Source organism: Nannobrachium achirus (assembly GCF_963921795.1).
Source record: "Nannobrachium achirus genome assembly, chromosome: 5".
In the NCBI taxonomy this organism is placed as follows: domain Eukaryota; kingdom Metazoa; phylum Chordata; class Actinopteri; order Myctophiformes; family Myctophidae; genus Nannobrachium; species Nannobrachium achirus.
The window spans coordinates 37,388,525-37,414,955 of NC_137814.1; the positions used below are offsets into that span (position 1 = coordinate 37,388,525).

A 26,431-nucleotide genomic window follows, 5' to 3' on the forward strand; every position below is an offset into this window, starting at 1 on the left:
ACACACACACACACACACACGCACACACGCACGCACGCACGCATGCACACGGGCACACACACAAACACACACTTACTTCAGTAGATTTTTCTCATGATCATTATTAAGTCTTAAAACCCCTGAATGCCATAGCATACAACATAAGTTTTCATGTCCTGGACCCCTCAAATTGTATTGTATTTGGCCACGGACCCCATTCCGAAAGGATTCTGTGCCAGGGACCCCCCATAAAAGAATATGTGTGTGGCAACTTATTAAAACTTTGTTCAACAATTTTTCAAGATCTTTCTTTTTTTTCTGGGGTTCCCTGGCTGGAACCCCCTCAAGGTCCCTGGACCCCACTTTGAGAACCAGTATTCTAGGCCAGTGTTTCTCAAAATGTTACATTTCAAGGTCTCCCCTTAACTCTGACAGTGTACAAATGGAACCAAATGGACCCGTTAGGGTTCATTTGGTTCCATTTGTACACTGTCAGAGTTACAGACTTGTATGGGTAAATTTAGACCCCACCAGCCTAAAGGAACCCACCGAGTCCCTGGAATCCACTTTGAGAACCACTGTTCTAGGCCTTTAACCGATGGCCACCTGCATGCTACCTGGAAGCGGAGATAACTGAACACATTCATAGATCATAGATCTCTCCTCGGAATGGGAGGGAGTAAAACACAGCAATTATTATGATTCCACTCCTCATTTCTCATGGAGATTCCTGTCGACCTTAAATCCGGGAAGAAATGCAAGGAGCATTTTTTGACATGATTATATGGATGGCTACCGGGAAAAAAGTATACAATTTCATGTATGTTTCATTCCATTCCATTCTATGAAATGCTGTGCAGATTAAGCTGATGTCAGGTGTTGAATGGTACAGTAAATGTAGGGATAGATTAAATTATGTGTCTCATGGAGGAAAAAAATGTATAGGTCTATAGGGTAACGTTGAAATATGTGGGCCCCTCAGCCTATGCAGTGCAAGGAAATGCATGCACGTCCGCAATTAATTTCAACAGGTAAAAAAAATAAATACATAAAAAAATAAAGTACTGAAAATAAAAGTTATCCACACGATATTTGAATGCTCCCAAAATAAGTGCATTTATTTTACAAGCCCCCAGCCTCCTAGGGGCCCTCTGACAGAACCCATGGCTCTCATTTAGCCTACAAAGTGAAAGTGGTTAAGGTGTCTCAGGGTTTTATAAATATTCAATCAATGAATCGTATTAACAAGAGGTTGTGACTAAATAATCCACTGCAACACATAGGTTCTTACTTCTTTCCTCCGTTTCCTGAAGACTAATGATTTTGGTCTTACAAGGTGTGCACCCGACAGTGACAGGATGCTGGTCTTATCTTTTGTTGCCAAGCATGCTTTTGTTCATGCTTTATGTTTTACCCTTTAGACACACCATGGCAGAGGCAACCATACAAGGCACCAACCTGCTCTCTCTTCGCATTCAATCGGACTTTTTCACCATTTATCAGACGTTTGAATCCACAGGGTATCCACGGGGTATCCACGGAGTATCCACGGGGTATCCTGTTTCCGTGCACTTTGATGTACGCATGCGCCGATCTGTCGCCTCGAATATTATATTCCCCTCACGGAAATCGAACCCAAGCCGTGGGTTTGTTGCATCCGTGCTCTACTGACTGAGCTAATGAACGGATGATGTGACTCCTTTTTTGTGCATTTATCTTTGACGTGGATAGTGCTGGAGACGTGCAGTGGGGTAGACGTGGATAGTGAGGGACTGAATATTTACTATTCTGTCCATAACGGCACATATCTCGGTAACGCGGCTGAGTGGGATTGAGCGCCGTTCCCACCGCTCGTCGCGGCAACTCGGCTCGCTAGCGCTCGCCTCGGTGGCGACTCACGGGGGTCATCGGCGCTCAATACCGCGCTGCTCCGTCGGGGTCTGTGGCGTGGAGCGTTACACCGGGGAACAGAGAATCCATGGCTTCTAGTTCGATGCTGGAATTCAGCTCAGTTTTTGTTATTGTGTACCTCTGAGGTTGACCACTAGATGTCGACATTTCACTACTAATCAAGCCACTGTTTCATTGTTTTGATCAACCATCCACTGTGAGATACCGGGATACCCAGAATTGAGTATCCGAGATACCAGACCATTCAAACACTTGAAAACACTTGATAATTTCTCATTCAATGCACTGAAATCATTCGAAACAGGTGCCAGAAGGCCAGTCTACCTCCTGAGCCACTGCCACCCCCAAATAAAACAATAAACTCAGGCGCATCAAGAATAACTTGTCAACTCCATTATAAACTGGAATAACAGATAGGCCTACATGTATTTGACAACTTAGACTCCATCATGGAGAATCCTTCATAGTGTAGTGTAAAATACTGCCATCCTCTGGCATAGTTAGTCAGTGTAGGACAGTTGCATCAATGCCACAACTGTTTGCTATATCTGTCTGTCTGTCTGTCTGTCTGTCTGTCTGTCTGTCTGTCTGTCTGTCTGTCTGTCTCATCTATCTATCTATCTATCTATCTATCTATCTATCTATATATATATATATATATATATATAATATCCTATATAAAGTCTCAACTCTCAAGGCAAGCATGAGAAAATCATGTAATACACTCTGGAGAAAACATGTACAATGCTACCACCCTCTGGCACCGCCGGTGTAAGACAATATAGCCTTCTTCTAATTTATGCATTGCATTTGAATGAAATGCCTTAGCCATAAATTATAACTACCAGGAGAGAATATTAGCGACATATCTCCTTCTCCTGGTAGTTATAATTTATGGCTAGAAATGCCTCTCTATGCATTTGAATAAAATGTATATCTAGGAAAAGTACGTGTTCTTTCTTCTCTAATTTCTATATATACACACATTTATAATGTATCTCTAATTCGCTTTATGCATGCACGTTTCTGTTATTTTGATAGAGGGTCATTCACGTTCACCAGATGTTCACCCGGAAGTACTAATCGTGTTGCTCTCTCAGCAGTAAACATGTCGCCGTCCTTATTCAATTTTATCGACGCTAAAGACAAATTTACGGTGAGGATATGTGTCAGTTGACTAGCCTGTTGAAAATACACATTTATGAACAAGTGCCTTTTTTTCAGACGATAGCAACCTGTTTATTCCATTATGCCTTTGTGTCCGCATACGTTGCTCACTATCATTGCTAACGGCTAAGCTACATTTCATTTCTTCCCTCCTTTGCTCACATAAACACACAGGCGTCTACTGCAAATGCTCTGGCAGCCAAGAACAGCAGGCCTCTGGTCAACGCTTTCAACCAGATCACTGGAAAGTAAGTGAACATCAATTGGACTCAGACTGAAATACAAGAATATTGTTATATTTAGCATTTTAGCCGCAAGCATCTCTCGAGACGGCAGTGGTGGTGGAAAGAGTACTAACATTTTTAACTTGAGTAAAAGTATCTATCAATACTGCAATATAGAACTACTCTGTTACAAGTAAAAGTTCTAAACGGAAAGCACAAAGTAAAGGTGCGAAGTGTTTGAAAATAGCAGATCTACAATATCACATCACGTCTCATCAACAGCCTAGGTATAAAATAGGGCTATTAAATGTGTTTTATGTATGTTATACTAGTATAGTATAATTTATATCTGCAAAGTAACTAGTAACTAAAGTTTTAAAATAATTGTAGTGGAGATGTATTGGAAATTGGAAATACTTCAAAGGTGTAATTAAAAGTACAGTACTTGAGTAAATGTACTTACACCACTGCTCGAGACAGATTCAGGGTCATCCCAGTTGCATTGACAGCCCATTCTTCAAAGAGGAAACTAATATCTTTATCTGTAACAACGTTAAACGCACCAATATGCACAGACTGCTTTGTTTGAGAGAGGGGTGGGGGGAACGTTATGAATAATCTTCCTGTCAATGAATTCTGTTTATTTACAGAAAGTTGCTCACAACATGTCAATGATGAGGGTTTTTTAAACAGTCTTGACAGAGACAAAGAGGATAACCCAAGCTGTCTGACTCTGTACATGTGCAATATTGTCGAGTTTATCGTTGTTTAATACATTTGGAAAGGACTTTTTTTTTCATGAATGGGCTGTCAATGGAGAGCATTGCAACTTTAGATTAGCTGCATGCGGTTAATGTTAAGAATCGCCAGTCCATTCATTGCACTTGTGTGTTATTTATCCTCTCCTTACAGTGAGACGGAGAAGAAAACTACACTTGACCAATCATTGAGAGGCGTCCTGGGAGATCAGATTGTAAGTAAATTGACCTTTTTGTAATTTTATTTTGATCTCAGTTGTACACATAATAGATGGGAGGGCACTGGACTATGGCTCGTTGGAGATTCTGAGCGAGCATAATTCATTTCTCCGCAGATTGAACAGAAGGCCAGCTGTGATGATTATCTGGCTCTCATCTACCTCAGCATCGATGCAGTTACAGAAGGTAGGTGGATCGCATGGAAGATGTCGATAGAACAATAATTCCATTATATTTTAAACTCATTTTCATCTGATAATTTGTGAGTGACATAGGCCCAAGCTTTTCTTCCTCTGAATTCCGTTGAAATCTCCTATTTCTAATGATATGATCAGCATGATTAAGTTATTTAATTCTCTCCATGCAGGTATCTGCTCTGCTACAACTCCATTCCTACTGTTGGGAGACGTGCTCGACTGCTTGCCTCTCGATCAATGTGACAGGATATTCTCCTTTGTTGAGGAGAATGTCGGCACATGGAAATCGGTAAGTTAGTTACCCTTTAGAGCAGTGGTTCTCAAACCTTTTAATTTCAAGGACCCCATAATTCTGAGAGTGTACACTGGGACCCAAATGGACCCGTACGTACGGATCCATTTGGAACCCCAGAGGGTCCCTGGACCCCAATTTGAGAACCACTACTACTTTAGAGGCTTACAGTAACAGGTGTTTGGGAGATATCCACCGTTATTGTTTTGTGGTTTGATTTTGATTTAAGATTGATTGATTGAAGACTTTATTAGAAGTTTGCATAGGAAAAGGTACAGTTTCATGACGGTACAGTTCACTGGTACAAGGTCTACTAAAAGGAGATCCATGAAAAGACTACGTTTATTTCCACAGATCAGATTGAATTTCCTATTTTATTCTATTACCGTGCATTCTTCTCTACTCTCAGGCTTCCTTCTATTCCGCTGGAAAGAATTACTTGTTGAGGATGTGCAACGGTAAGGATAATATTTGAAGACTTTTCATCACGATGCATAATGCAGTAATGCAGGTGTAATACACATGGGTTCGTCTCTTTAGATCTGTTGAGGAGGCTGTCCAAATCTCAGAATACAGTATTCTGCGGGAGAATACAACTTTTCTTGGCTCGTCTCTTCCCTCTGTCTGAGAAATCGGGTGAGTAGTTCATTTGTATACTTTGCATTTGATGTGATGAATCTGTCAGAGATTCCAAAGCGAATTAACAACTTTCATCCCAGCATCCCCTTTATGGTGGGAACATTTTCTAAAAATAGCAGATCTACAAGCTCATAATGCGTTGTGATGCACCAAGTATAGAAGCAACTCATGTCCAGTTTACTAACTATAGAGGGTTTAAGTGGTTAATGGGGAGGCATTGCCTGCTCAATTAAATGTAATGGGTCATAATCCTGCTCCTCATGTGGCTGTTTATTCTGCTTCTCTCAGGCCTCAATCTCCAAAGCCAGTTCAACCTGGATAACATCACAGTATACAACAAGAATGAACAAGAGAGCACCCTTGGACAAAAGGTGAGGAGAGGCATTTGTGATGGAAATTCACGTTGACAAAACTTCTACCCACTGACAAGAAAAATGCGGATGTTCTCAAAGTACAAAAGCAGGTTTATTAAAAAAAGGTCTGTCCATGAACAGAGCAACAGGCATGTGTCCTGCAAGCACTTTTAATACCATATTAGTGTCAGTGGCTCACACTTGTGGTATTTGTCACTATTTGTATATACAATGAAATGTGGGCTCTGCATTTAACCCATCTTAAGTATCAGGTGCCATGGGCGCTATGGGAGCAGCACCTCGATAGCTCAGGAGTATCTTGCTCAGGGACACTTGGGTACGTAGGCCAGGGCCGGGACGCGAACCGGGGGCCTTCTGTTTCCCAGGCAGCCCCTCTACCCACTCAGCTAAATGTGGTTCATTTACCATTTACTGGGTCAATGAATTGATGAAGTACCAACTGTAAGCTGCCTCAACATGTCAGGGCAACAATACCAGGATGCTGCTTTGACGCTTTCACACCCTATGATTTAAATGTTGTAGACGGGAACCATGAACTTCTAAGATTTACAGGAGTAGTATTCTTAATGTTCTGAGAAGTTATACAGTTCAGGGTCAGTAATGTGGCAGAACGTTTTTATCAGGACAGTAAGAAAGAAAGAAAAAACAATCTTCTACTTTAGCAGGCTAGTACAATAGACGTTGTAAATCAGTATAAAATAAAATTTCCCATACACCGTTATCAGTAACTTGTTAAGCCCTATATACTTTGTTGTACAACAATTAGTGAAAATAGGCCATCTAAAAGCTAACCGCACCACATTGTGCGGCATTGTGAGATTGTAGATAGGCTATTTTCTCTATTTTTGGAAGAAAAAATTAAATATTTAAATGAAATACGTTTGTTTTGTCTATGGCAGCACACAGAAGAAAAGGAAGATGGAATGGAGGTAGAAGAGGGGGAGATGGGAGAAGAGGATGTACCCGCACCATGGCAAGTGGCACCATAAAAACAAACTGCACTCACAGATCAAATATTGTATTTATTGATGGCAACAAGAAACGTAATTCAGTGAAAAAGCCGTCATCTTCAGCGAATTTTAGTGAATCAAATCTTTGCTTCTGGGGATCACTGGAACACAATATTTTGAGATGGGGGGGGGTTCGCGGCCAAATACATATCATTTTGGGGGGTCCTTGACGCAAAGAGGTTTGAGAACCACTGATGATGGAAAGATGAGTTTTTCAAAAACCTTTGAAGGATTTAGAAGACATTTATTCTATAGAATTGGGTCAATATATTCAAAGACTTTCACAAATTGTCATGAATTAAAATAAGTAGCAGATCTACAAGCTCGCAAGCAAGTAGCAGATCTACAAGCTCGCAAGCGCGCCACTCTGTGCCACGCTGTGCCACGCTGTGAGCTTGTATATATGCTAATTCTTAATAGTTAAAGCATAAAATAATGGTTAAAGAGTGACACGGATGCGTTCCAGGTCTTAATGGGATACTGACTGAATGTTTGTCTTTTCAGTTCCATTCCGATTGACTACAACTTATACAGAAAGTTCTGGACGCTGCAGGACTATTTCAGAAACCCAGTGCAGTGTTATGATAAATTCTCCTGGATGACATTCCTCAAGGTAAAACCTCACTCTACAACAGTACCCATATACATCACCTTCATAGGATTTGACCTTTGCAAATGTCAAATGTTTTCCCAAACACTGGGTCAGGACCCATTTTTATACAGGATACAGGAGGGAACACACGATTATTTCACTTTTTCTTTTTTTACATTTACTGTTAGCTATGGCCATATTATCACTACAGATATGCTCTAAAAGTGTCATTTAAAGCTGTGCTGTGGAAGCTGCTCAACTAATGGTCAGTAGCGGTATTGCTTTTTTCGGCCGGAGTCTCCGCGGACCACCGGAACGGGGGTCCGCGCACCACCGCGGCCGTCACGAGCACCTCCGCCTCGCCGATACGCATCCGTAGAGCCGTCTCCCGTCATGTTTAGACCAGGATTGAGGGAGTAGCAAGCAAGATTCCTTCACCAATGTAAACACAGTTGCTGAGGGAAGCTACTTCCTTTAGAGACAGCAAGACTCGCTGTGATTGGCCGGTGGTGTATGATCTGCGCTGTGATTGGCCGGTAGTGTATCATGTGGGAGATGACATCATTTTGCCGGGAAATTCTCCCCCCTCACAACTCATAGAAAACATATAAAGAGAAGGCTTCAGAAGCTGAAAATAACAGAGTGGGTGTTCTAAAACTTTAGCGATTTAACAGTTAGGACAATTTTAAGATTTGTTTTATAAAAAAAGTTACATGGTATAACTTTAATTTTATTATTTCAAAACATTTTCAATAAACATTCCCAAAAAAGCTAAATTCTTTATGAATTAAAAACAAAATTCAATTATATATTTTTTTCAGTCATGAAGAAATCAAAGACAAATCAAAGAAATTCCATAAATTAGAAAACAAACGTCTAAGAAGTAGTGAAAATAGGCGCGCTCCGATCTGCTATTTTCACTAGTTTGGATCCCAGGCAAAAGTCTAATGTCTCTTTTGGGTCTCGAGCTAACAAGTTTGGGAACCAGTGCTATAGGATACACTGAGAGGTTGTTGTTTTTTTGTCCCGTTCAGTACTCGGATGAGACCTTGGCGGTATTCAAGAGCTACAAACTGGACGACATGCAGGTATCCAAGAGGAAGCTAGAGGACCTGAGGACATCTGGTGGAGAACATGTCTACTTTGCCAAGTTCCTCACCAGTGAGAAGGTGAGAACAGATCTTGTTTTTCTCAGAGGATAGTTGGCAATAAACCTCTATAGATTCTTCGTTTTAGTGTTTTCCACAAACCCACCTGGGACTAAGTCATTATCAGGACTATACAGCTGTGCCCTTAAGTTAGATTGTGATTATTGTGTGTATTTTATGTTATTCAGTTTGTCTTGGTTAGATTAATGAGGAGCACTTTTGTTGTGTGTGAAAGGTGCTGTCTACACATATAAACTGTATAGACATAACTTAGCTGTTCTTCTCTCTGTCTGTGGTTCTTCTGGCCTCCAGCTCATGGACCTGCAGCTCAGTGACAGTAACTTCAGGCGACACATTCTCCTGCAGTACCTCATCCTCTTCCAGTACCTCAAGGGACAAGTCAAGTTCAAAAGGTACCTTATGGTTCATGTAGAACAACAGCAACATGTAAAAACCAATCAGATCACATCTGTTGAAGCAAACGGGAACAAAGCAATTGGGAATGTGTTATCTCTGCACTTACTGGAGTCTATTTGATGCCTCTTACTATCTTTCAGTTCCAGCTGCGTTCTGAATGATGACCAGACTACATGGATTGAAGAAACAACCAAACTGGTATACCAGGTTAGTCTTTCATCTCCCTTGCAAATAACACTCATACTGGTAGTATAGCTATTGTAATACACAAGACTGTCATATTGCCGTTTATACACTGCTCAAAGAAATGAAGGGAACAAAATGTTCACTTAATTCTTTGAGCTTTCTTTGAGCAGTACTATAGTATACTATACTCAAATAAATTAAGGGAACATTTGGTTCCCTTCATTTCTTTGAGCAGTATATTATTGGTTGTTACGGTATGTAGACACACACATTTGTTTAGGTAATAGATCATAATGCATACCGTAGATTATTTTCAATAGAAATGCTCCAGTCTTGAAAAAAGAAAACTAATTTGCAACTGTTAAACTGTAGCTGCTGAGAGAGATCCCCCCAGATGGAGACCAGTTTGCCACCATGGTTGAGGTAAGTGTTGTTGACATGAATGATCTGTTCTAGTATATTGCATCTGGTTAGCATATGTTTTTGTTCTGTCAGTGATTTGACTTGTTGGTCAACCATCTAAATCTCTCACAGCATATCCTGAACACTGAGGAGAACTGGAATGTTTGGAAGAATGAGGGATGCGCAAGCTTTGTCAAAGAGAGGTATGGGAACTTGGTAATGGAACATACTCTTTTGCTATTCCATTTGTTACTTGCACCAGCAGAGGGCGCAAGTACTGCGTTCAGTGTTTCTGTATGTGGCAGTATCTGTGTGTCTGTGTTTACGCCTGTAGCCAATGAGGGGGACCAGCATTCTTGATGACGTCACCAGCAAGTTGGCACCTCGACAGAGTGCCACCTTGCCCACCCACATACAGCAGCACCGAACAGCACCGATTGCAGTACTTACATGTTCTGCTGGCCATACTGTACATTCATGGCCACGAGTGCACAAAACGCTGTTGGCACCTCGATAGAGTGCAGTCTAGTTATAAATGTATTAATTTGCTCTTGTACACTGCTGGTTCAGCAGTGCTTTCAAAACAATGACTTCATCATTAATGTAAAGAGCATTTTAGAATTAATACATTTGGAGTATGCAAATCTTAGTTTAAATAGGTTTAAATATGGAAGGGCATTTTAGATGCGTATACAAGATAAATAAAAGTTTTCACAGCATTTAGCAACAAACTGTTGGACGATGCATTCTCTACATTACAGTGATTTGAGATTTTCTGGCTCCACAGAACAGTAGAAGACAAACCCAAGAGGCCCACCAGGAAAAGACAAGCTCCGGAAGACTTCCTTGGAAAAGGGCCGGACCGCAAGATCTTCATGGGGAAGTAAGATCTCTAAACAAGTGTGAATACAATTCAAAAGAACCTATAGAATGGCTTCCTGTTGTATGACCTTGTGTGTTGTTCTAGTGATGAGCTGACCAGACTGTGGAACCTGAACCACGATAACATGGAGGCCTGCAAGTCAGACAACAGGTCAGTGGCATAGACTTTGTTTATACTTAATCACCTGATAGAATGATGTTTTCTATTGAAAAGCATATCTTGTTTAAGTCTGTATTGACACGTAGAAAACAGAGGTGTTCACTTAGTTAATTAGTACACCAGCATATAGCCTACTGTAACTGTAGTCACGTATGTTTCAGAATTGTTTTATTTACGTTGTTTTGTGCCTCTTCCATCCAGGGAGTTCATGCCGTCTCTGGATGAGTTCTTTACGGAGGCCATTGAACAGGCCGACCCTGCTAACATGGTGGAGGATGAGTACAAGTATGTCTTCACTTTGAAAGCTCCTGAGTGACGCACTCAGCATTTCTTCATACTGTTCTGTTACATCAACGCTATCGGATGGAAACCTTGTATATCCAACTTTTCAGGAAATATGGTGGGGGGGGGGGGGGGTTAATATTTAACCTGCAGAGTTCAACGTAGATCTATAATTCTATATGGTATTGCGACATTTTGAACTTGCAGATCACTTGAATGACACTTTGTCACACGACAGTATCATATATTTAAAAGAATTAGATAATATATTTAGTAATGATTTCCCCCCATAAGTCTAGTACTGTATGTATACATGTTTGTGTGCGACACACACACATACAGTATGTGACACAAAAAAACATGTATATACTTCATACATTATAAAGGGATGGATGGAAGGTTTTCTGCCCGACAGTGACAGTATCTGAATTGCATAATAAGTGTCTTTAACTTCAACTCTAGGATAAATAAAAACATTTTCCCCCTGCCTCCCTATCAGAGTTGTGCGAAATTCCAATTATGGTTGGCGAGCTCTAAGACTGCTGTCTAGAAGGAGCCCCCACTTCTTCCAGCCCATGCCACAAAAGTTCAAGAGCCTGGCAGAATACCTGGACATGATGGTTAGCAAACTGGCCAAAGAGCTGCCGGTGAGCAAGTTTACTCCAGATGTCATCATACATAATTGTGCACTCCAGTACACAGATGTCACAAAATGTTAATGCTTGTATTCCGATTATTCCACATCTGTAGAAGGACATCCCCTCTGAGGAGATCAAGACGGGAGAGGAGGATGACGACGAGAATGGAGATAATCTTCTCAAAGAGACCAATGATAGTAAGTTAGACTTTTCCTTGTTCGCTGTACATAATGTCCTCAGAATTAAACCCAACCTATTAGGAACAGTGGGCAAGTGTCATATAACAGCATCTGTTATCGTGTTCCGAGTTTGACAGAATTTGATTGAACAAACTATTAATAGCTTGCATTTTTACTTAGCATCTTGTTTTGGTCCAGGTCCGAGCATGCAGAGCAAGCTGGTAACAAACCTGCAGATGGATGACATTGCAGCCAAACTGGGCACTCAGTGGAAGACCCTGGCTACACAGCTGGAGATGAAGGCAGCTGAGGTGCGGGAGTTTGAGACAGACAGCGAAGACATTGAGATGCAGGCCAAGCTGCTCCTGGTTGCTTGGCAGGATAGAGACCCAACACAAGCCACCGTGGAGAACCTGGTCGCAGCTCTCAATGCTGCAGGTTTCTCCCAGATTGCAGACAGCCTCAATGAGGCATAAATTAATTGATGATTCGCTTGTCAATTTGTTCTTTTTTAATGTCATTTATATTTCACTTTTTTTGTGTCTAGTTTTTTCCAGCTCTAGAAAAATCAATAAATGTTTTTCCAAATAATCAACGTATTCAATTTATTGAAAGATGCTTGTCAAGAAAACATAAGTCACACATTTGGTATAACAGTTTATTTTCACCATCTATGAAAACCCACCAGTCAATAAGTTATTACAGAGTGGAAGGTTAGAGGTCTTTAACATTGGGGCAATGTGACTGGGAGAACTGCATGAAAAGAGTGAAGCATAGCATCATGTCAGAGCATACATGTGAACTCTGAAAATCATTTCCAACAAGGACATCATGCAAGGCTCGTCAAACCTCAATCCAAGTTTGAGTTGAGCTTGGACTCGCCTCATCCAAAGCCCACATTTGAGGAAAATGAGGGGACAGCACCTCATAACATGTCAAGCAGAGCTGATGCAAGCCAGAAGATCTAAACTAAAAAGAACAGACAAATTTAGCCCAAGGCCCAATAAGTGAAGAAGTCTTAAACAGTGTTTAATTTAGCCCAAGGCCCAATAAGTGAAGAAGTCTTAAACAGTGTTAAGATCTTCACAGCCGATTTGAAGAGATACGAGCCTGGACGTGTCCAAGTACAATAACCTGGCCACACATTTCTATACAAACTGATTGGTTCAATGAACTAGAGGAATACTTTGATTCTATGACATGAGCACCTTTATCGAAGGCTTTAAAAAATATACAATGTGTATAAAACATTTAATGAACCTGCAGAACAAGACAAACCACCTCCATGGATCCAGGACCCTCCTTTACCCAATCTCAAACCATAAACTGGTGGAATACTCAACTCCGTTTTGATGGAGAAATGTGTTTTACAAGTATCCGTTTCAGTTACAAAACAGCAAAAAAAAGTTAAGGTAATCAAAATTTGAAAGACACCCAGGTTTATTGCACATCTATGCAGACAGTGCTTGGAAATGGCATTTTGTATGCATGTAGGATGTTTCTGGCTCCATTTTAGAGCTCCTCTGCATTTTTACTGTTCTTCTTCAAGTATTTCCAGCCGCCGGGGTCCGTAGAGTAGAACGTATGCTATATGCCAATCTCCACCACCGGACAGCCGCAAGATGTCTTCTGGAGAAACCACGCTCACCTTGTCGTCATCAAACTTAACCCACTCATCTGCATGATAAGAGAAACCAATTACTTTATTTTCTATAGATAGTACAGAGAGGCATGACATTTCTACCATGATACAGTACATGATCGTATTTGCCGTTATACCGGAATACAGCAGTAGTTCTCAACCCTTTTCCATGTCAAGGACCCCCAAATAAATGTATTTGGCTGCATTTCTTTTCTGTTGTCTCTTTTGCTGGGGACTCCTTGGAACTCCCTCAAGGACCCCAGGGGGTTCCCAGACCCCACTTTGAGAACCACTGGCTAAGAGAGTATGTAAAACAAAGGTTACCTTCTTTCCTCTTGACCCATCCGACATAGTGACCAGATGAGCTAGAGCGACCTTGGTGTGTCAGCACTGCCTGCAGGTCATAGTAGCCACTGTTGTTGGAACCGAGGTCTGTAGCGAATAAATGAGTGTTACTTCTAACCCTTTTTGCGCTTTGAGCTTAGAAAGAACATAATATTAGCTATAACATGGCAAGCCTATAGGAAAAAAATGGGAGCACTCATGTAACAACCTACCATCAGTGAAGGAGAAAGGTTCATATTTGACTTCTTTTTTCGTTGCTTCTGGTTTCTTCACCTATTGCAAAAAAAACAGCAACAGATTTGACACCATTCAAAGCAGAAATTACACGTAACACAGAACAGACAAATGTGATTATAAAAGCAGTAAACCTGCTTACCTTTTCCTGCTGTTTCTCCAGCTTCTTGTCCTCCATCTCCTTAAACTTTGATCGGATGGATACCGTTTTCTCCTGGAGCTCAGAGGTGCACAGTTCATAGACATCCAGCATGAGGGGGAACTTGACATCCTATTCAACCAGACAGTGACATTTCAGCATTTTAATCATAAAGTGACTCTTCTCAAATTTGTCTTGACTGGGCTCCACTCATTTTCAAATCTCACAAATGTCAAAACACCAACCTTAAGGACTTTGGCATTGACGGACTCCTTCTCTTTGTAGAAAAAACGAACCATCTGAACAGTCAGGTAGGCAGGGAGACGGCTGATTTTTGACTGCGAGGATGCAAAGAAGACAAAATATACATTTGGTTGTTTGATCTGTCAAATCAATGGTCGATAGACCAATTTTAAATGTATCAAGTTGGGCTTGATAAAAAGCTTACAGATTTTATATATAAGGCATTTCTCTCCAAAGATGGGGACAGCTTTGTGATTTCTTCCTGCAGTCTCTGGAAGGGGAAAGAAACACATATGCACATCATTAGAGCCTTGTTACTATGGAGACAGACGTTCCACATGCCTGTGTGTGTTCTTGTCACACTCACTTGAGATGAGCAAAAATATAGCATGTCGTCGTCGGGTGGAAAACCGTTTGTTTTGTATTTACAGTATCATTTTAAAAATGATTTAAACTAGTGAAAACAGACGATCTACAAGCACACACCGCCTTGCACCGCGAGGCGTTACTTTTGTGCAACGGCCTTGTATGGTGAAGCAGGGCTTTACTTTGCAAAAAGATTTACAAATTTGAAACTTGGAGATACGAGGTTTCTGCCCGACAGTGACGATATATATAACTACCAGAAGTGGACATGATGTATCTTATCTTACTGGATGTGACTCACAGCCATTAAATTGGATACAGAACAGTCAGAAATCATAAGCCTCTCCAAGAGTGATACTTACCAGCCTCAGTCCTGTGGCAAGGTATTTCACCTCCTGGTTGATGAAACAGCTGATCTGAAGCTGGCTTTCTGTGCCCTTTGTTTGCTCCTCTTCCTCAGCCTCTGTGCACTTCATACTGTGTACAAGCGTGGTTAAGAAAAAGCCAGATAGATGGCTACATTTAACTGCTTTTATACATTAGGGCTGTGACTTTTCCCCCAAAAAAAACAGGTAAAAGAAAAGGTTAGCTGCCGCAAATGAGAATAAAAAAATCAAACCTCGGTTCGAAGTGGAGCGGTGAATTTGAGCAGCTGTACCCTATGTGAGTGAGTGAGTGAGTGTAAACTGTGCCTGTGAGTGAGTGGTGAGTGTGCCTGGCCTGCACAAAACAGCGCCCCTCCTTTAACTAGTGTGTTGTGTGTGGCCACTCAAGGTATTGCCCAGGCTACGGACAGGGCCAGCCAGCCACCCAGCCAGCCAGCCAGCCAGCCACATACCCACGGATATACCTGTTCATTGGGAGCGCTTTCACCGCTCCAACAATCTATCTGCATTATAATTTAAGTCAATACATGATGGCCGCAAGTACCTCATGCAGAGATAGTTTTTTACTTCAAACTTACTTCTGTGCTCCAATTGTTATGTACATAACAAACATGTCAGTTTAAAAAGGTCAATTTTCACCAGGTTCAAACATAATTCAAATTGAAAGTCAAACAAAAAGACAATTAAAATCTGATTAAGGATACGTGGTTTCAAATTCCACACCGAAATACTGGTCGATGAAGTTCTTCTTTGTAACGGCAGCGGCAGTTCCGCTCTCAGACTCAGACGTCTAGGAGGAAGAAAGTTAGAAATGTTGAATGCACTCTCTGGTTTTCTATTGCTTCTGCCTTCGTTCATGCAAAATATAATACCATCCTTTGTTCTAATATAGCTGTATATTAGGAAAAGATGCTTTACCTCCATTGGAGTCTCTGGCGCTTCTGGCTCTAGCTTCTGCTGAAGGACTCTCATCATCTGCAACCAGCACTCGTTGGCATCCTGACAGAACACAAAGGGAATAAGGACATAGAAATATATTTGGTTGCACTTCTTCAATACCAAATGTATAAGCCATCTTTGTCTCTATTCAGAATGTTAGCCCTATGACTTTATTATTTTTGGAGCTGTGTGGAACACAAGCTCCCTATACGTGGCCGTGTGTGTGGGTCTGTCTCCGTGTCTGTCTGTCTGTAGCCTGCCTGCAGTAACCTTTTCTGACCACACATGTTAAGGGAGGGGCGCGCGCGCACACACACACACACACACACACACACACACACACACACACACACACACACACACACACACACACACACACACACACACACACACACACACACACACACACACACACACACACACACACACACACACACACAGCTCCACTTCGAACAGAGGTTCGATTTTTATTGGTTAGTGCTGGTGGTAGTACTTCGCTAGTGAAGATGAGTTCCTTACCTGCTGGAGGTACTGGCCCTGGTCTCCCTTTTCTGCAAACTGTGGAAAGGCCATGTGAAGGAATTGCAGCAAGATGATGGGTGGGAGGCTGGAAGACGTCTTCTCCATGGTGTCGTATAAGTCACGAAGGGCTGAGGATGAGAACATTAGTCATAACTCTCTTGCACATTTAAGACTTAAACAAAACTGTTTTCTTAACAAAGTCACTATATTATATACTACAGTATATATATTGTTAATCTATGAATTCCCTCTGACCTGCTGTAATATACTGGGGTGGTGCATTAGCTCCTGAAGACCGCAGAGCACCTGCATACCTGTAAGTGGAGATACCGAAACAGACATTTTCAGAAAGAACAGACACATATCTGACAAGGAGTGTAGTCCTGAACACAGTGGCCCTCATTTATGAAATGAACGTACGAGAGAGTGGATCTGGACTGGGGAAGGCATAGAACCGGGTCCCCCAGGATATATTGAGGGGGCTGCTGCGGAAGTATGGGGTTAGGGGAGCTCTACTGACTGAGGGCCATCCAATCTCTGTATGCCGAAAGCGAGAGCTGTGTCCGTGTCCTCAGCAGTGAATTGGACTCGTTTTCGATGGGTACCCATCCTGTTTGTGTTATTCCACCCCACAGGATTTCGAGGCACAGTTGCCGAGGAGCGAGTTTACACTTATGGAGAGCTGAGGACTGCATTACTGCTTTTCACAGATTATGTGATCGTGATGACATTGTTAAGTGACCTCCAGCTTTCACTGGATTTGTTGCAGTCGATTGTGAAGCAGCTGGGACGAGCATCAGTATTGCTAAATCTGAGGCCATGGTTCTCAGCAGGAAACCGGTTGATTGCCCTCTATGGGTAGGGAATGAATCCTGACCCCATATATTTCGCGTGTAGTGTAGCAACGTGGGTAAGGCAAGACTTGCCCGCAGAAGCTTCTGATTGGCTGAACGGGAGGTAGGAAGTGCTCCGGTTTGTTCACTTGGACCGCGAAGAGGTGTCGAAAGTCTGGAGGACACATATGTACTATTCTGGCCCCCTGGTTTACAACTTCTAACAGCGCTGAGTCGGCTCAAGCGGACTTCGCAACACTCGACACAGCGACTCGCTCGCTTTAGCTCCCTCAGAGGTGTCTCACGTGGATCAAGTCCGCTTGAGACGGCGTGCCTCTGTAGTTTCCACCGAAAACAAGCTCTTTACAAGAACAAGCCTTAGTTGCTGTTTTGATTCACGCATATGAAGGAGTTATTATCTCAGGGGTTTGTTCACACAAGTGAGGGGAGGACATGGGAGATCAGACGGAGAATCGGAGCAGTAGGAGGTTAGGAGCTGTAATGATTTTGCTGTAACCGTTTTGATGAAAAGAGAGCTGAGCCAAAAAGACAAAGCTCTTGATTTACCGGTCAATATTCGTTCCTACTCTCACCAATGGTAATGAAATGTGGGTCATGGCCAACAGAACAAGATCGTGGACACAAGCGGACAAAATGGGTTTTCTCAGGGGATGGTGTCTGGGATCTCCCTCAGGGACAGGGTGAGACGCTCAGTCATCTGTGAGACTGAGTGGAGCCGCTGCTCTTATCTGTAGAAAGGAGCCAGGTGGTTTGTGCATCACGTAATGATGCCTCCTGTTCCCCTCCCCAGGGACGTTTTCCAGACACGCCCTGGTAAGAGGCCACAAGGCAGACCAAGGACCAGGTAGGAAATTACATCTTCCTGCTTGCATGAGAACGAATTGGGATCCCCCAGATCCTCAGAGCTGGCTGATGTGGCAGGGCGTTGAATACCAAAAATGGACTCATCTACAACAACGCAGCAAATACAAAGCCTGGTAGGGACATTTGTATGTCGATATTTCAAGGCGTAGTTTATTATGAAAAGTAAACCGTTGTTTTTACTTTTTATAGCGGTGCTCCTAGAAGGAGCTAAGCTTCAACATCTGGCTTTGTCCGGTTCCCCAACATTTTTTAATCTACCTACTAATGTCCCTTCAGGAGCTCCATATATAGTTTTACATATATTTAAGCTCCTCTTAAATCCCAGACCAAACACAAAACACACAAATTTGTCCCCGGGGGATTTAAATATGTTCATGTCCACTGTGTTCACAAATAGAGAGGGGGAGCTCTGTGTCTGGGGTGGGCCGTGGGGAGCATTGTTTTAATACAGCCATGCAATGGCTGTATTAGCAATTCTGTTCTCTTTCTCAGACAAGACCATATAATCTATCATTTCACCCGTTCCCCAAGTTATCATCCCATAGATGGGCTCTAAATCAGCACATATCATCCCATACATTGGGCCAGTTGGGCCCATCTACCCAACTAGTTGGGGCTATGATCATTTCTACCCAACAGGGTAATATACCAATTGATTCTTCTTTGTTTCTAGTTCGGATAAACACAGAAACACCTACCTTCTGAGTGCACCTTTGAGCTCTGGCACAGAGCGCAGACACTGCACTGTGGCATTCATGTAACAGGTGTTGCCCAGGTTTGTCAGCCCACAAGGCAGCTCCAGCTTTGGATCATAGAAAGAACAGGGATTAGTTCTTCTAATAATAAGAGGAAACAGCATCTTAATTTCCTTTCCTTTATTATTAACATTCATAAAGCTGACTATGGGAATAACAAGACTATGGGCCCTATCTTGCGCCCCAGCCACGCTACCCACTATTTGGAGATTTATCATTGGGCGTTCCCACGGCCGTGTTGCCATCTTGTGCCACCAGCTTTATGCATAGGTGTTGTTTGCACGTTACAGGTAAACCGATCAACGTGCCTTCCAGTGCAATCGTACACTCTCTCCCGCTCTATCAGACATTCATTGCCTTGGAATAAAATCATATTTGTTACACAGAATTATCACTCACACATTGTAAAATACAGTAATCTGTTTTTTTTGTATTTCTTGCGCAAAGAATGAATTGAACCTAAGTGAGACAGACATGGTATAATGACCCTGTGGATTCACGACGTCACGGTAGGCTATTTGAGGACATTTATCAGAATCAGATGCATGAAGAGATTGCTCTTCCTCACAGAGGCTATATTGAGCATGACAGACTCTTATCCAAGGCTCTGAGTGCAGGGATTGTTCAGCATTTCTATTTGCTAGAACTACTCTGAAAATATCTGATCTAGAAGCTCACGTGTCGCGCTTGAGAGCTTGTAGAAGAGATTTGTTGGGTAGCAGGGGGGCACTTTTATTTAATTTAATAGGATTAATGAAGCAATATGCATTAGGATTTCTCATACGGATCTGGGCACGATAGCAATCTCACGGATAGCGCAACTACACGCCCATCAGCCACACCTCCTGTCCTGGTGCAAGTAAGGGAGTCTGCATAATGTTCACTGCCTCAAGATATTGTTTAGGGGTAACGCTAACGCCAGCTGTCTTGTGCACAATTAACGGATAGCTCGTAGAGCCACAGGATAGTGAGGGGCACACGATAGGGCCCCAAGTCTAAGTGTCTAAAAGCCCCTAGACCAGGGTTCCCCAATAGGCGGCCCGCGGTCCATTTGCGGCCCGCAGGGGGCTACTGTCTGGCCCCCACCAACCCCAGTAATAATGGTGGTATAAGAGCAGCAACAACACTAGTATATCGTTGTTGTCGGGTGGAAATCTTGTATCTCCAAATTTGTACGTTCTTTCGCAAATCATACAAGGCCGTCGCACAAAAGGTCATCAAAATCATTTGAGCCATAGGGGAGCATGAAGGTACTGTAGGTTCAGAATATGTCACAGCACTCAAACCAGTAGTTCAAGTTAAGTTGTTTGGCACCAAGGTGGTGGACAAATGGACCAACTTGCAGGGCTTAAGTTCAGAGTTCACTAATTAATGGTCAGCAGGGAAAAAAGGCAATTTTAAGAAATATTCAAAAGCAACCAAACAATATAAACAAACCAGCAGAAAACAACCAGATTACTTACGACAGCATAGAAATTGTAAAACAGTATCTTTTAGCAAATTAGGTCATAGTCAGAATAAGCATAATCCAATTAAGACATGTGGAGTATTTAGTCCAATTATTGAAGGGGAAATGTCTCATTGAGAATAGAAATCTCTTTTACAACAGTGTTCTACACCAATTATGACTCTCAATTGGACTTTTGTTTTAGAGATTTGCAACACATGGTAGATAATAAGAGCATGCATAGTCAAGCAGCTCGGGTGGTTGTGAACCTTGTTTAGCAGGGAAAAATATGACTGATACCAGAGCATTTTTGTGGTGAGGCTGAAACTGGCACCATATGCACAGGAATTTTAAGGCATAGCATAAAGTTGTTGGAAGGGAGAAACATTGTAGTGGGAACAAGCTAATCGAATGAAGGTAGAGAGGTGCGTTTTGTCTGAACAAGTCTACAACCACTAGATGTTTAAAAGAATTTGCTGTGAAGGTGGCATCTGTAGTCTTTTATCAGGATATGCTGTGAAGCATGTCAATGAAAATATGAATGGAATAGTTATATAAATAGCTTATGTAAACAGCTTAATATTGTCTTAGAAAAAGGCCAACTTATTGCTATCTATGTAGACTTAGTGATTGTTTGCTGAGATCAAGCCATGTCTGCTGCTTCTGGTTGGTTGAGTACAGGCTACAATCCTTATCCTAACTTTACTCTTCTAACTGAATAATTGAACAGACTGAATGTTAGTTAAGAGATGACATAATGTTTTAATCCATCTAGTAATGTTTAAATTAACTCACCGCTGATGCTAGCTGTTCCTCGGTCATGTCCTCTACAAACATGGGTCTGACAGCAGGCTCCTCAGGCAGGGCGTCAGCAGATCCCATCATCAACAGTGTCATTCCCTAAAAGAGACATTCATCTTCACTTTCAATAGTCACAGTGCTCACTCAGCTTGCTCCCAATTAAAATCCGTAAAGCCCAACACATAAACAGTTACAATTCGCTATTGTAAAGATATTCAAGTGTACTAAGCTCAGTTCACTCACATTTTTCAGCTTGATGTTTCCCCACTCATCATCCTACAACAGAAGAACAGACATGTAGATTAGTACATTGGCCATTAAAATACTATATAGGACTTAGGTCCCAAGCTAAGCGTGTTCTACTGACAGTAGTAGCAAACAGTCTCAAGAAACAGTCTTCACTAACAAAACATTTTTCTTTAACCCATTTAGGCCTAGAATTATTGAATGCTTTAACCAGTGAAAAATAGCAGATATACAAGCTCACAGCGCGGCACCGAGTGCAGCGCTGCGAGCTTGTAGATCTGCTATTTTTGAAAAAGTCGTGAAAATGTGTGCCGTGCTGTGAGCTTGTATATTTGCTATTTTTCAATAGTTAAAGCATAAAATAATGATACACAATATAGTGTACCCGTTAACCTATTTTATTTTATTTTATTATAGACAACCTAGCCTTACATTAAGTCGCTCCTGAAGAAGTTTCTGCATTGATGACGTTTATGGCTACAGGAGCGCGTCTTAACGCTTTGACAGACAGGTCGGGAGTATTGATTGATTGATTGATTGAAGGCTTTATTAGAAGTTTGCATAGGAAAATGTACAGATTCATGACGGTACAGTTCACTGGTACAAGGTCTACTAAAAGGAGATCCATGAAAAGACTAAGCTTATTTCAACAGGAAACCATTAAAGTATCTCATATAACATTGAATGACAGACAAATAGAACACAGTACTATGCAGTAGATATGTAAAGAAAAAAAGAAAACAGTAGGTCTATACAATCAGTAAGTACAGTATATACAATATATACAAGGAAGGGGCAGGTAACAGTTAGTCTAAACAATCAGTATGTACAGTATATACAAGGAAGGGGCAGGGAGGGTAGGGTTGGGCTAGGTTTTTACCAGTTGTGAACGGCTGCTGCCTGTAAGTGGTTTTTTAGGGCAATTTTAAAGGATGCTAGTGATCCACACTCCTTTATGGCCTTCGGTAAGGCATTCCACATTTTTGTGGTGTAGCAGAAGAACGAGTTCGACCCTTTCTTTGAGTTGACTCTGGGTTGAACGTGATCTGTGGCACTGCCTCTGGTGTTGTAATTATGGACATCCTTAACGTTTTTAAAGTATTTTGACAGGTACTTGGGTATCATAGTGGTGTAGTGTATCTTGTACACCAGGCCCATTGCAAGTTGCTGTACTCTGTCATCTACTCTGAGCCACCCCACTCTTAACTGGTGAGTAGCGGTGAGGTGAGTCTGATTGGGAAGGTTAAGCAGGACCCTAATTAGTTTATTTTGGGCTGTTTGGAGTTTAGTTTTTAGGGCTTGTGGGGCGTCACGATACCATACGTGGACTCCATAGTCAAAGAGGGGCTGGATTATTGCACCAGCTATGGTCTTCAGTGTGTTGAAGTTGACCATTGGGGCGATCCTCTGTAGGAAACGAGTTCGTTGGTTGATTTTTTGTATTACTTTTGAAGTCATCTTTTCGCTGGAAAGATTAGCTTCAAGGATACATCCTAAGTAGGAGATTTCGTTTTTTCGTGTTATGACCTTGTCACCCACTTTGATTGTGAAGTTCTCTACCTTTTTGAGGTTATGATTTGATCCAAAGAGGATGGACTCGGTTTTGCCCAGGTGAATTGATAATTTGTTGTCGTTAAGCCATGTGCAGATCTTACTCAGTTCAGAGTTAAGTGTCTTTTCAACCTGCAAGTGGTCCTTGCCCGAGACTAGGAGAGCCGAGTCATCCGCGAACAGGAACAGGTTGCAGTCGCAAGCAGATGCCATGTCGTTCACGTATATTAGGAACAACAGAGGTCCCAGTATGCTACCTTGGGGAACTCCACAGCTTACTGGGAGGGGGGGGGACAGGGTACCGTTAATCTCCACCACCTGTTCCCTCCCCACCAGGTAAGATTGCATCCAGCTCACTGCTGCGCTGTCAAGACCGATGGCTTTTAGTTTCTCAATCAGAATAGCATGATCCACGGTGTCAAATGCCTTCTGGAGGTCCATCATGACCATGCCACTATACTTGCCCTGATCCGCTTCGCGTTTGATTTGGTCAGTCAAATAGAGAAGGCATGTGTCAGTGGAATGGGATTTTCTGAATCCAGATTGGAACTCGTAAATCAGATTATTCTCATCGAGATATCTTGCAATCTGTTCGTAGACTATTTTCTCCATGACTTTGGATATGGAGCTAAGAATGGAAACGGGGCGGTAGTTTCCAGGGTCTAGTTTGCTACCTTTTTTATGCAGGGGGGTTACTTTTGCTAGTTTGAAGTCCTGGGGGACATGACCCTGTTCGATGGAAAGGTTAATTATGTGGGTAATGATTGGAGCAATGGTGGCGGCTGAATCTCTGAGAAATCTAGCTGGGATTTTATCAAGGCCAGTGGCCTTGTGTTGAGGTAGGGCGCTCAATTTTTTAAACACTTCATCAGTTGTCACTGTGGAAAGTTTAAAGCTGTCTTTACTGACGCCCAGTTTTTTGTAGAATGTATTAACAAATTCTTCACCATACCGCCCAGATGGGGCGACCAGTCTTTTGACCAGTGAACGGGCTGTGGTGGTAAAGGTTTTGTTAAAATGGGTAGCCACTTCACCTTTGTCAGAAATGAGAGCGGCGTCCGTTTTGATGTTTATGTTGTGGCATATGGTTTTTGATTTTAAGCCTAATTGGTTGTTAAGCAACTTCCATAGGTCTCGTGGGTTGTTTTTGTATTCATCGATTTTGTCGTCGATGTAGTTTTTTTTGGCGGATCTAACTAGGGCGGTTGTCTGGTTTCTAAGTCTCTTGCATTGAGCAGTAAGATGCTCAATGTGTTTTTTGAGGTCATGGTTGAATTTTTTCTTGAGCTTTTTGCAGCACTTTCGTTTTTCATCGTATTTTTTGTCTCTGAGTCTGGTCTGCAAAACTGCTACTGCGGCTCTACACATGCACACATGCGAGACATATCTTCCGTACAAGTTCGTCAAGGTTTTTGCGACTTGTCCGGTAGCCTTGTTTAATGTATTAGTCCGTATTGTTAAATAAAATGAGTTTTTACCAAGTGTACAACTTTTCCTCGTTTGCTACAACGTTAGCTGCAACAGCGAATGGGGGAATGGATGAACGTCACGTGATAAGTGCAGCCATCTTTAACCAAACCAGAGATGCTAGATTTGGAAAAGACACACACTTGGTAAAAACTCATTTTATTTAACAATACGGACTAATACATTAAACAAGGCTACCGGACTACCGGACAAGTCGCAAAAACCTTGACGAACTTGTACGGAAGATATGTCTCGCAGTTTTGCAGACCATACTCCCGACCTGTCTGTCAAAGCGTTAAGACGTTCCTGTAGCCATAAACGTCATCAATGCAGAAACTTCTACAGGAGCGACTTAATGTAAGGCTATAGACAACCTATTGCCCATCTCTGAAGCGAGGCTGCATACAACTTAATTGTTACCTTTAGAGTGCCTCCCTTCACCATGACCTTCTGTCTCTCAGGCTGAACTCCTGACAGGGCAAACAGCTGAGCCTTGAACACCATGGGCGGCTCTTCGGTGTTCAGCTCAACTCCATCAAACTTCTCCTTGCCCCATTTCACATTTACTGAAAATACACACAGACACAGCACAGTTTACTCTCATGCAGAATGACAGGAATTCAAATAGATGTGTGAAAAGTCTTGTTGTTATACCATGATGACACAGCATATAGTGTAACTGTTGCATACAGTCAACAAAAACAGTACCAAAGTGCCCAGATGGTTTCCCAGCTCTGGCTCTAAAGTTAAAGATGACAGCTGGTATGAGTAGATAATACTTTTATAGAACTAATAAACCAATTTGGAAGACGTTCTAACTTGTGTTATCTATATCCTGTTGGCTAACAAGCCCAACAACACACTGATTTGACTTGTTTGTCTTGCGTAGTTTACTTGCTAGTTATTTAGAAACATGTGCCAACTCTTCTTGACTTGTGATATCAATAATATATAAATTGACCGATGGGGAAGCAGGTAAAGTGGCAGCGACGTGTTGACATTAGCTATAAACAAGTTGACAACTAGCCAGCCAGCTAGCTAACTAGCTTGCTGCTAAATCAGTTTCCGCAGTAGCCAGGCTAACGTAGACTGCTCAACTCATTTAGCGCAGTTAGTCAGAATCAGTAACGTTGAATAATGTTATGAAAATAAGATTATCGTTTTCTTTTTAACACAAACACACACAAACTTGGTGCAACATCTTCCACAGTGATTCCTCCCGACGGCCTGGCTAGCCATAGCTGCTAACAGTCTGGTGTTGTTGCTAACGCTAGCCCAACAACATGCGAAAACACTTGACTTAAAAACACGTGTAAGGTTTCATGCTTCAATATCATCTCGCTGTAGTGAAAGCGGCGCATTAATAACATCCTACCTGTAAACACTGGCATGTTTGGCCACTTTCGTTTCCTCGGACACTACAGTTCCTTTGACAGTCCACCGGGGCGCGAATATGTGTGTGTGACGGTGGAGCCTGAGGTTCTTGGCTTGGCTGCTGTAGGAACTTCATTCATACAGAATGACGCTGCAACAACACACGCTGAACGCTGATCCACGCGCTCTGGGATTGACTATCGTCAGGAATGTGACTCAGACTATCGAGTCGATCTAGGATCCATAGACCACTGGTTCCCGAGCAATGGGTCTTAATACAGTATCTGGCTTAAAGTCCTGTTCGCAATTTGGTGTTAGGGGAGTTTCTCACCTGAACTGAGTCAGTGGGTCCCTAGACATGAGAAATCACAGAGGTGCTCGTCCGCCATAGTGCCAGGAATGGCGCAATGGCCAAATCAAATATGGCTGCCATCGGCTATGATGAAAATCCAACTTTTCTGTTGTAATACATGTAATACCTCTATTTGGACTAATTGTGGTGTGGGGAATTCATTTCTGATATTGTTTTGACCATTTTGGGCGATTTGGACCTCAAAAGGTCATGGTCAAGGTCATTTTGCTATTCCGAAGACCGTGGGC

General features: G+C 42.2%; 2 protein-coding genes across 3 annotated transcripts; one reads left to right on the plus strand and one right to left on the minus strand.

Moving 5' to 3' along the window:
• Nucleotides 1-2,993: 2,993 nt before the first annotated feature.
• On the plus strand, nucleotides 2,994-12,234 carry thoc1 (THO complex 1). Of its 2 annotated transcripts, none has more exons than XM_080726904.1 (21): nucleotides 2,994-3,046; nucleotides 3,232-3,305; nucleotides 4,194-4,254; nucleotides 4,375-4,444; nucleotides 4,626-4,744; nucleotides 5,157-5,205; nucleotides 5,288-5,383; nucleotides 5,675-5,757; nucleotides 6,660-6,733; nucleotides 7,275-7,383; nucleotides 8,397-8,531; nucleotides 8,823-8,923; nucleotides 9,068-9,134; nucleotides 9,486-9,536; nucleotides 9,648-9,718; nucleotides 10,303-10,398; nucleotides 10,483-10,548; nucleotides 10,759-10,842; nucleotides 11,339-11,486; nucleotides 11,590-11,674; nucleotides 11,837-12,234. In XM_080726904.1, exons 1-21 carry the CDS (start codon nucleotides 2,999-3,001, stop codon nucleotides 12,130-12,132), a joined length of 1,983 nt encoding a protein of 660 aa, XP_080583030.1. In that variant the 5' UTR covers nucleotides 2,994-2,998; the 3' UTR covers nucleotides 12,133-12,234. The 2 variants fall into 2 exon arrangements, with proteins under 2 accessions (XP_080583030.1, XP_080583031.1); XM_080726905.1 differs by having other exon boundaries at nucleotides 11,855-12,234.
• A 66-nt stretch (nucleotides 12,235-12,300) lies between these two features.
• Nucleotides 12,301-25,955, minus strand: usp14 (ubiquitin specific peptidase 14 (tRNA-guanine transglycosylase)). The gene is made up of 16 exons (XM_080726906.1): nucleotides 25,833-25,955; nucleotides 24,878-25,023; nucleotides 21,437-21,469; nucleotides 21,188-21,292; nucleotides 18,889-18,992; nucleotides 16,728-16,786; nucleotides 16,470-16,600; nucleotides 15,930-16,010; nucleotides 15,716-15,801; nucleotides 14,988-15,102; nucleotides 14,465-14,530; nucleotides 14,262-14,354; nucleotides 14,020-14,148; nucleotides 13,856-13,916; nucleotides 13,623-13,730; nucleotides 12,301-13,333 (listed from the first exon to the last, which is right to left on the minus strand). Exons 1-16 carry the CDS (start codon nucleotides 25,846-25,848, stop codon nucleotides 13,188-13,190), a joined length of 1,479 nt encoding a protein of 492 aa, XP_080583032.1. The 5' UTR covers nucleotides 25,849-25,955; the 3' UTR covers nucleotides 12,301-13,187.
• Nucleotides 25,956-26,431: the final 476 nt, after the last annotated feature.